This window comes from Biomphalaria glabrata, chromosome 2, assembly GCF_947242115.1.
Source record: "Biomphalaria glabrata chromosome 2, xgBioGlab47.1, whole genome shotgun sequence".
Lineage (NCBI taxonomy): Eukaryota > Metazoa > Mollusca > Gastropoda > Planorbidae > Biomphalaria > Biomphalaria glabrata.
Window position 1 is genome coordinate 28120438 of NC_074712.1, and position 11623 is coordinate 28132060.

The following is an 11623-nucleotide window of genomic DNA, read 5'->3' on the forward strand; positions in this document are numbered from 1 at the left end:
GTATCGTACGATTGGCGTAACCTTAATTAACCCACTGGTGCCTATTGCGTTTGAGTTACTTTAAATGCTTGTTGTGTAATAAAGAGTTGTTATTGTAAAGAAATGTAGAAGAGGGGCCTCGCAAGCATTCATTACATTTTACCCCGCAAATCGTAGGGCTGGCCCTGATGGAAATATTAAACTGCCTACAAATGCATTCTCCCTGTTTATCACGACGTTATAGAACCAATACATTTTCTTTTCTATCACTTTTTACGTTCCAAATTTTGTAGTCTTTCTAAGTGCGTACATTTCGCTAAGTAAGTGTCACTACCAATTAGAAACAGAAAGAATCAAATCTCAAATGTATGCGTTAAATATGTAACCTAACTCGTAACAATTCACAACTGTGACTCTGCATCTGGAGACCGATGGCAATAGACTATCACTGAAATGTGAGGATTTTGTAGAAAAAATATGCGACATTTTTTTGATATAACAAGAACAAAAAGTGCATATGGTGTGGACACTTAAAAAATACAGCAACAATAAAAGGACACACTTTCAAAGGGAGCTATCTTAATGATAAACAGAATAATTTGGATGCCAATAGATTACGATAGTAGAATTTCATGATGTCAAATACTGTGTGTATAAATCCAAGCTTCTATTTTGTTCCCCTATTCAAACAATCATTCACACAAACGTTTGGTCTGGGCATTCATCCGTATCCTTTTTTTTTTATTCTTATACTTTTGTATTTAGTCTCCATTACAACTTAGTATTGACCATAAATGAAGTAGACATCGAATTTTGAAAATGACCGTTGGTCGTTTCGAACGTGAACATTATTAAGTTGTTTTACGTGATTGATAACTAAATAACTCGCTACTATTTCTATTTAGTTTGTTAAATCTCTCACAAGCAGGAGAATAAAAGATTGGTGCACTAGGGAGTTAACTAAAGCGTACTAACTATATGCACATACATATTAACAATTTTTAAAACAACATTAAACACAGAAGTTGATATGTTGCATAATCTGTTCTCTACATACTACAATGGAATAGTAATAACGTTTTCATTTTGCAGTATTCATTAGGCAGTCTGGGATATTAATGAGTGGAAGCCTTAGGCTGAATTTTTGTTTAGGCCCTACCCTCTTCAAATGCACTTAATAATATTAATAAATATAAAAGCGTATGTACTTAATTAAGAAAGAATTACGATACTTATACAGTTAATTTCATTTTTTTTTCTTCTATGTTCATTTTGCTAATTTTTTTTCGAATGTAAATCCGGCCTGAAAATAGATGAAACATTCATTAAAGTTCCTTCAAAGGGCATTGTTTTTCTTATATAAATATGATTTCTTTAATGTAAATGTAAGTCATAAATGTAGCCGCAAAGACCATATCCAGTCCTTCTAACAGTCTTAGCATAAGCTGATGTAAACAAATAGATTGACGTCTGTCTAGTGAGACCGGTCAATTCAATGTGTGTCATACCTACATCAAAAATAAAGGAGAAATAGATAGACCAGGAAACATTGAGAATTCAAGATCATATCAAACAGACTTGTGCTAAGGGAGTTGGCCTCATTAGAATTATATTCTCATTTTTTTTTCTAAGCTACTATCACTTTGTCTGTCCATCCGTCCGTCCATCCGTCCGTCCTTTTGTCACGATTAGATCTCGACAACTATAAAATGTATTAAACATCAACAATTTTTTTTATTTTCAGGCTTATAAAGTTTAGGTGAAAAATTCAAAGCAGGGCTTTTTTGCGTAATCGATTTGGCCCAGCCGATTTAGTACTGTCCTCCTATGGGTTTGAAGCTGTCTGGTCACACCTCAGTGGGTCTCACAAAAATTAAGGAAAAGTTGGAAAAGCAATAAAAAAAACCTACAACTAGTTTGATTTACGGCGGATTTAAAACAAAACTTTATTCTTTCATTAAAAAAAAAAGAACTGATTAGAACATTGTTATATTTAATTTATATTACTAATTAAGAAGAAACTACAAAATATTTTTAGATAAGAGAAGCATTTAAGATTTTATGAATTACTTTGACTCTCATTTTCTGTTGCTAATAGACAGTTTTACCCTTTCAATTTTTCGGTATATTTAATTTATCAGTTTTGTCTACTTAAAAGAAACTAAAGAATGTTATATTAATAATAATAAAGATTTAATTTATAGAGCGCTGTAAACAAACAAAATGTAGGCCCAAGGCGCTGTGATAATATTTTAAACATAAACAAGAGAGCTAAAATGACAAACTAATCTAAAAACGTTTTAAACAGATAGGGCTTAATGTTCTTATTGAAAGTAGGGCAGCATGTTGTCTGTCTGAGATCAATGGGGAGTGATTTCCAAACCTTTGGTCTGTGCTTTGAACAAGCCCGCAGACCGTAGCTTTTGAAGGAGAAATGTGGCACCACAAGAAGAGTCCATTGAGCGCAGGGCTCTCTGAGGGACATATGTAGTGATCAGTTCGATAAGGTACAAGGGTATTTCTTTGTTATAGATACACTGATGACAAAGTGTGGCCACCTTGTAGTCGATTCTCGCTTTTACAGGAAGCCGATGGAGCATGCGCAAGAGTGTTGTAGCAGATTCACGTCTTGTTTTTCTTAGGACTAATCGTGCGGCGTTGTTCTGATTACGTTGCAGTTTGGCTATTTTGTCATCGGGTAGACCTGCTAGCACAGCGTTGCAGTAGTCAAGGCGGGAGAGTATGAATGCCACAGCTAGCTGTTTTGTTGACTCCGTTGTTAAATATGGTCGGGTCTGGCCAAATCTGCGCAGCTGTTGATAAAGACCTTTGCAGATCTGACTTATGTGTTGGTTGAAAGATAGTGTCGAGTCGAAGAAAACTTTAAGATTTTGCACTACATGGACCTAAGGAACTTGGCACTACATGGACCTAAGGAACTTGGCACTACATGGACCTAAGGAACTTGGCACTACATGGACCTAAGGAACTTGGCACTACATGGACCTAAGGAACTTGGCAGTTCATGATAAAAAGAGAATCTGTTTTCTCGACTTTTGAGACATTGTTCCGAGTGTCAATCTTAATGGACCTCATTCACCAATCGTAAACAAACAACATTAAGCCACGTGATTCTCTATCTCTTCTATATAAATTACGTAATCCATAAAGGCTATCACGTGATACGTTTTTTTCATTGTTTTATCAAAATTCTCCTTTTTGCGAATTTCAGCGTTTATTTGAAGATTTTGTCAAAATGAATGTTTAGATGAGCTTGTAGCCACAAATACTAACATTGTGAACTCTTCACTGACTTCAGGCAGTGTACCACAGCAGGCAATCCAGTCTTAACCTGGAATATCTAAAAAAAAAACTTCGCCCTATATCAAATCTTCCCTTCCTGTCAAAACGTCTGGAGCGCATCGTGTTAGCGCAAATTCTTTCTCATCTTGAACAGTACTGTCTCTTGGAAGAATTTCAATTTGCATATAGGAAGTGCGGTAGCACATAAACAGCAGTGGTCAGGGTACTAAACGACTTACTTCACAATTCCGACATAGGCCACATATAAATACTTTCCATGCTGGACTTGTCCGCAGCCTTTGATACGCTAGACCATGAAATTATGATGGCAAGATTCTCTGCCACTTTCGGTTTATCAGGAATCGTCCTAAAGTGGCTTGGATACTACCTGACTGAACGCACCTTAAGTGTCGTTGTTAACGGGACAGAATCAGCAAGCTTACTCTTAAAGTACAGAGTACCTCTAGGAACAGTTGCAAAGAAAATTTTCTGTCCTTATTTGATCTCTCTTTTGAAAAATAAAGTAGGGATCAAAACGACCAACGGTCATTTTCAAAATTCGATGTCTACTTCATTTATGGTCAATACTAAGTTGTAATGGAGACTAAATACAAAAGTATAAGAATAAAAAAAAAAAGGATACGGATGAATGCCCAGACCAAACGTTTGTGTGAATGATTGTTTGAATAGGGGAACAAAATAGAAGCTTGGATTTATACACACAGTATTTGACATCATGAAATTCTACTATCGTAATCTATTGGCATCCAAATTATTCTGTTTATCATTAAGATAGCTCCCTTTGAAAGTGTGTCCTTTTATTGTTGCTGTGTTTTTTAAGTGTCCACACCATATGCACTTTTTGAATACCATAAAAAAACGGAGTTCTTGTTATAACATGTTTATTTTATTCATTCAACGAGATATCAACAATTTTGCATATAAACAAAATTTAGATGCAAATGAAACATTCATTAAAGATCCTCCAAAGGGCCTTGTTTTTCTTATATAAACATGTTGAGGGCGAATGCATTTATAGGCAGTTTAATATTTCCATCAGGGCCACATTACAAATGGTGAAGCCCCTCTTCTACATTTCCTTACAATAACAACTCTTTATTACACAACAAGCATTTGAAGTAACTCAAACGCAATAGGCAATGTGGGTTAATTAAGGTTACGCCAATCGTACGATACACTAAATTTGTTAACCCTTTAAGCTCTACATCATTAAAAGTCTAGTAATATGCTAAATTTAATTTAACGGACCGCCACACACACACAGAGACATTTATTGGGTGAATTATACGTGATGAATGTACCTACAATCTTGTCAACTCATTTGCGCTCGTGTCCTGTTTCTAAAGCTAGTTCGATGTTTAAATGCTATTCCACAAGTTTTAGACTTCTCTCATCGGTCAACAGACAGTCAACAGACTACAATGGACACTCAGCGCAACAGAAGATATTTGTCTTATGCTTGACGCAATGTGTTACTACCTCCTACCCGCAAGGGCCGCCGACTTTTTTGTGTGTTACGCAACCTCTTTTTTGTCATCTTGTGTAATATTCTGTAATAGTTTTTAATATTTGTTTTAGTCAATTAGAAACAAACCATAAAAAAACAATGCATGTTACCTTTTAAATATCTATACAACTTATCTGCTATTACTAAGGTACAGAAATGTAATGGCTATATCTATAACACTACTCCATTAGTGTGCTTTACAATATTTACTATTTGCTAACAAATGGAAATGTTGTAAATTTAAAAAACTAACTAAAATATTATTCCCTTGTAGAGAACATATATTGTCAGCAAGACTTCCTAACATCAAACCATGGAGCTCAATTACGGTCATTTTTGTTATTGCAAAGCTAATATCATCTTACTCCGCTTGTCTGTCTATCTGTCTGTCTGTCTGGTAGAAGGTTTGAAAATGTTTTTTTCTGCCACTTCTCATTCTTGGATCAAGTTTAAATCGTTATCATTTCATTCTACCTGACAAGACATGAATCAATCAAAAAATTAACTAAATAATTCATTAATCATTGGTTATTAATTATTTCGTTTGATATCGAAATATGGGGAATAAACGCTTCTTAATGAGAAATGTAAATGTATATATGGTTTTATTCCCATTATTACGTTTCATTACGTTGTTTCCTCCTACTTTCAATTCTTGGATCATGCTCAAATTCTGCATCTTATTAGTCGATGATAATTCGAGAATCAATCCATAAATTAAACAATAAGTTGATCAATTAGCAGTAATTAATTAGTTTTGTTTTACATACTAGAAAGTGTCAAAGAGAGCTAAACCCTGCAATCTTGAGATAAATGGCAGTAGTTAACAGTTCTTTTCCTTATATAAACTTTGTCTCTTTTTTAAAGTTTTTTTTTTTTGCTTGTTTTTTCTTTATAGTACAAAAAAGTTTCTACATATATTTTAATTTTCGATTTTTTTCTCCTAACAATATTTCTGACATTTGTTGAAAGAGTGAGAAACAGTATGTCTTATTTTTTGTTGTAAAATGTTCATCTCTTCTTTAAGTGATAAAGTGTTAATGAAACTTCTGACACATCTCACATAAATCATAAAAACTCTTGACCTTATCAATCACACCTCATTAAGTGTCCTCCTTTTCATTGCTCTACTTCCGCCATTTCATCTGTATAAAACATGCTGAGATCAATCTGTTCATTTACCTGCACTGATCTCGTCGATCAAACAGCTCCATTGAACAGTACTCAGCCTGCCGATCCCATTAGCCATCATGAAGTCTGCCGTAGTACTTTGCCTTCTTGTTGTTCTCGTCAGCGAGGTCATGTCGAATAAGGTAAGTTCTAAGCGAGCGATGGTTTTACCTACAACTAATATATATATTTAGTGCACATTTCGTTCTTCAATATCTTTTAGGTCGTCCAGCTTGCTACTGTTCACACTCCACCTCGATGTATCGGGTCACGTGACCAATCTTAAGTAGATTCATTTTATTTAGTTACAACTGCAGTCTGAAAAATATTTTTTAAAAATCTCTTGCATTGAATATTTTATCAGTTATTTTGAATCAATCATCTAATTACTTTTTTGTGAACCAAAACTGTCAAATATACTTCCAATACCTTCCTACCATAAACGTTTGTGATGTCAAATATACTTCCAATACCTTCATACCATAAACGTTTGTCATGTCAAATATACTTCCAATACCTTCATACCATAAACGTTTGTCATGTTAAATATACTTCCAATACCTTCCTACCATAAACGTTTGTCATGTCAAATATACTTCCAATACCTTCATACCATAAACGTTTGTCATGTCAAATATACTTCCAATACCTTCATACCATAAACGTTTGTCATGTCAAATATACTTCCAATACCTTCATACCATAAACGTTTGTCATGTTAAATATACTTCCAATACCTTCATACCATAAACGTTTGTCATGTCAAATATACTTCCAATACCTTCCTACCATAAACGTTTGTCATGCAAAAAGGAGAAACCGTTCTGTTTATCAGTGGACCTTGACCTTTTGTAAGTGCCATCCAAGATTACTAGAATGAGTGAAGCCAGTGTATGCATTTTGTCATCTTATTGTTACTTTTGGTAGAATTTCAAATGTTCTTGTTGAGATACTCTCTTGGTCTAGTGACTTTGACGCACCTGCTAGTCTATGATGTAATCAAGGCTGGAGTTTGAATTCGAACTCAAACCTCTATGACGCAAGGCCGACATGTTTTACTCTGCGCTATTCAAGTATTAATTATAAAACGTTTTATTCCTTTATTGTCAGAGTTCATTTTTTAATGAATGATTAAATTCTCTGCATTATTGTAATAACGGGTCGCTGAATTAGTACATTTTCCAAAACAAAATTAATTAATTACGACTAATCGATTACATAATTTTTGGATTGATTTGTGTGTTGTCATCGACATTGAATAATTGTGAAACATGTGGACATATTGACTTGATAGACGCTCGGAGTTTTAAAAGACAGTTAAAGTTGTTTACATCTCTTTTTCATTTCAAACCAAGTACTGAAATAAATTTTGTAGGGAAAAAAAGTTTTTTCCCCATATGTATAGGCCTACATTTCTCTAGAAATATTCGACATACAGTTTATGTTAAAATGAAAGACATGAATAACGCATAAAGTTTTAGCAAAACATTTTTGACGTAACTTGCTTAAATGTTCAAAAGACCATTCCGCCACCTGTCGATAACACAAAAACAAAACCTAAACAGTTTCTCAGTTACAGGTTTTTTTTAATATTACCAGATCTACCTAAAAATATGTGACAAAATAAAAGTAAAATAATTTATTTATTTAGGTTTTTTATTTTAGTTTCTGCAATTATGTCTAGAAATAATTTCAGAAAGTCAATGTATCTGTCCGGATACAATTAAAGACGGTCCATAAAAGAAAAGTTTCACCTAGTCACAATACATCACATTGACACAAATGTTTTGATGTGCCAATTAATCATAGTGTACAAACATAGCAAGCAGCCTGTCGTTTAAAAAGCACAAAAAGAGATTAGAATAAAGGCGATCGTTATCTGATTATATTCAACGCTAAGGACTAGAACACACTCAATAAATTGCGTCCAACAGGGAAAGGAAATTTTAGCCCAACCTATGCAACACAAAGCAATTCAATGGAATTATTAGCTTACTTCCTACAAGTAGCCACACAGATACCTTTCAACAGTGTCTTACAGGGAGGAGTTAGGTGTCATTGTGTTTAGAAACATCCGCCACTAACCTTCAAACAGTGGCGTTGCGAAGGAAGTACGAACAGTGCTGACCCCACCAGGCGACACCCATTAAGGAAGGACATCAAAGTGGAAATAAAATGTTTAACATTTTGGGAAGGTGGGAGGGGAGAGAGGGGTTGAATGTCAAAGTTCGATGTGTCCTGAATACACTACTTGAAAAACAAGTTCAATGTGTACTGAATACACTACTTGAAAAACGTTAAACAAATATCTCTTGTAAAGTATGCCAAAGCCCAAACCGTTCCTACTGGTTATCCTATGACTGCCGACAGAAGCGCCGAACTTCAGAAGCGCATAACTTAACATTAACTAGCATTCAATTAATGACAAAGGAAAAGCTTATTCCCTTCAGCTTCCCAAATTATGTTAAGATTTACTTTGTGTAAGAGTAATTGATTTAACTCTTAACCTGTTGACTAATTGAAATTAAGCATAATGTAGGGTGGCTGTGTAATCCCGAGTTTGAACAAAGTTTACTTCAAGGTTTAGCTATCTTACCAACGTAGACATGAAAAAGTTCATTATTTTACATCTATTTAAGCTCAAAAATCGTTTGATCTAACTTTAAAAGTCGTTTACCATTATAATTTCATTGTTCTTCAAGGCATACAACTCAAAAGGCTATCAAGCTGGTAGTGGCTACCAGGATGGCAGTTCCTACAATGGCTATTCCAACGGCTACAAAGACGACTATAACAACGGATACCAAGGTAACAATGACAACGGCTACTACGGAGGCAGCAACGGTTACCAGGACAACAATGGTTACGCTGGCGACAGCTACAACAACGACTACAATGGTTACCAAAACAACGGATACAATGGTAATGGCTACGGTAGTAACGGTTACAAAGGAGCTGATGGCTACTAAATAAAAAAGAAATAGTGTATCCTCTTGGTAAGAGATATAATTATTATAAATTTTAGTTTTTGAAAATCATTTTAAACATTTGGTTTTAATTTATTGGTAGAATTTATTAACGTATTAAATTACCAGAAAAATCATTCTTATTTTTTCTTTGAGGGGAGGGGACATTAAAAGTACATTATTATACAGAAATTCTAAACCCATAACATTCTTTAGTGATGATTAATATTTTTGCACATTTCTTTTGGCTGCTTGTTTGTGTTGATAATACAATGTCAATTCTTTTCACTTTTGTATTGCAACTACGAAAATATCTGAACAGAAATTTGTTTTCATTCGGGATTACATTATGTAAATCATATAATCCAACCGTGAGTCCAACGTGTGCACAAAGCCTTTCACTTTTTAAACAAACTTTCCTTAATATTTTTTTTTTGTTTCCACAGAAACCTACTTTTTGAGGAACAGATTTCATATTAGATAGGGCCATATCCTAGATTTAGTAGAACTAATAAATTGTCACTAAATCCAATTATTTCAGTTCAGTGCTTTTTAAAATCTTTTATATCATTTTAAGGAATGATTGCTATATGTTTTAATCTGTACTGTTTGTTTGATTATCTCTCTATGAACACCATTGTTATAACGTGAACATTGTGTGATCACAAACTGAAAGAGAGCACCAAATTTGGTGAGAGAAATGTACTGTTAGGGGTAAAAGATAATATTTATAAAAAAAATATTCTCAAGCCCATTTACTTGTATTGTCTACACAAAAAATATGTTAAAATTGGCCAAAATAAAAGATTAAAATAGAATACAAATAATACACACACATCTGGAAAGTTTACCACAGAAAATAACATTAAACTTACAGCTAGACTTACGGCTAGACCTACAGCTAGACAGAGTGTCCAAATGTCAACGTTCTCTAAAAAGGTCTAAGAAGTCTAGCTTTTGAAACACAACATTCGACTTTTAGGGTTCAATGAACGTTGTGCTGGCCACACGATACCCTCGTTAATAGTGAGCCACACAAAGAAATAACCTTTACACCGGAACATAGAACGCAAGGTCAGCTGGGGAATTTTTTTTTTACATAGGCAAAGATAATTTTCTGTCTTAATTTGATCTCTCTTTTTAAAAATAAATGTTTGGTGCACCGGCTGACAGCTAATTAAGGCCTCATGGCTAAATAATAATAAAACAATTGTGTATTATTTATTGACGTGTCACGGTATTATTGCACTTTTATGGAAAATTAAAGGATTTAGTATATTTTAATGTAGAAAATAAAGAAATAACAAGAACAAAAGCGCTGTCAAAATAGTTCCGATATTTTTATTAAGAATTTATCCATTGTGAGATTCTTGTTGGACCATGTTTACTGCGAATTTGAGAGATGAAACTTCCATACAACAGCCAGACTACAGACTACAATCATTTCCAATGCTCTTTTTCTGCACTCACATTGTTAACAAGTGTTGACTAAATAAGCTTTCCTAGATCTCCCCTAGACGAGGTGTACGTAGCTAAGCCCTTTCTGGAACACCTGTTATCTGGTAGACTCTTAAAGATATTAACTTGTTGTGACAGGTGGGGAAGTGTGACGTGTGTTTGGCAAGATAGATACAAAAGTTAAAAATGAAGAATATTTATTTACATAAATATACATATAAGAATAAAAAGGGGGAGGGTTTGCATCTATCTCTGAATAATACTAGATTTAATCATCACTCTTGCACCTAATAAGAGAGTATGTCACTTTGTCCTCTGACTTAGCTGGTTTTCCTGTTGATGTCGCAGCTGGCTGTGTCCTGGCTTGAGGTTCTGCAGCTGGAGGTGGCGCTCTAGCGGATAGAGGGACGCCGGTGATATAGTTCTTGTGGAGTCTCAATCCCCAAAATCTAATATCTGTAGTGGGCACAGTAGGGCGGGTGGCCGGCTACCGTGGGCACAATGTTACTGCGGGCAGAGCTGATCTGCCGTGGGCAGCGTAGTTGACAGGATATGTCCAGTGAGTTGCAGAGGGTTGGCGTAGCTATGACGTCTCACACAGATCTGGGTCTATAGGGACGTCGCACCTAACAAGTTGACAGGTGGGCTGTCGGATAGGCGGGCAATGCCGATAGCGCCAAGTAGTAGAGTTGAGTAGATCCACGTAGGCAGTGGATGACACTCAGTAGCAAATAGCGTAGTGATCTGGTTACTAGTTGAGTCGTGTCGCGTGGACACTAAACAGCAAATAGCAAATAGTTGATTAATCCAATAGATAAATAGGCAGACACCTTAGGGAGGCACCAGGTATTCCTCTAGGAGTAAGAATAAATGAAGCAGTCCAGACTCGATAGCTCAGCTCGAATGAGAAATGAAAGAGAGTCTGGCCTGATTTAATTTACCATATATACAGGCCTGGAGAATGTGGGCGGAAACAGGAAGTGTCCTAGGCTAAGAATTATCTTACACGTGGGTGAATAAGACTTGAGATGGGAGTCACACATTGGTATGTCGAGAGGCACTTTGACTCGAGTAATCTCCTAGATCAAAGAGAGACGTAGGAGAAAGGGGGGGGGAGGATTGACTTGCATTCCACACAAGGTGGTGTCCACTGCGGCTGTCAGACATCCTGCCGATGAGATCAAAGAGAACGTGTCTATTTTTGCCCCGGTCAAGGGCA

The 11623-nt window shown here is 35.4% G+C and overlaps 1 protein-coding gene across 1 annotated transcript; it reads left to right on the forward strand.

Annotated features, from left to right (window-relative positions):
• Window positions 1–5965: 5965 nt before the first annotated feature.
• LOC129924543 (nacrein-like protein C1) lies at window positions 5966–9478 on the forward strand. Its single transcript, XM_056019806.1, has 3 exons — window positions 5966–6123; window positions 8683–8976; window positions 9393–9478. Exons 1-2 carry the CDS (start codon window positions 6061–6063, stop codon window positions 8947–8949), a joined length of 330 nt encoding a protein of 109 aa, XP_055875781.1. The 5' UTR covers window positions 5966–6060; the 3' UTR covers window positions 8950–8976; window positions 9393–9478.
• The last annotated feature ends 2145 nt before the right edge of the window (window positions 9479–11623 follow it).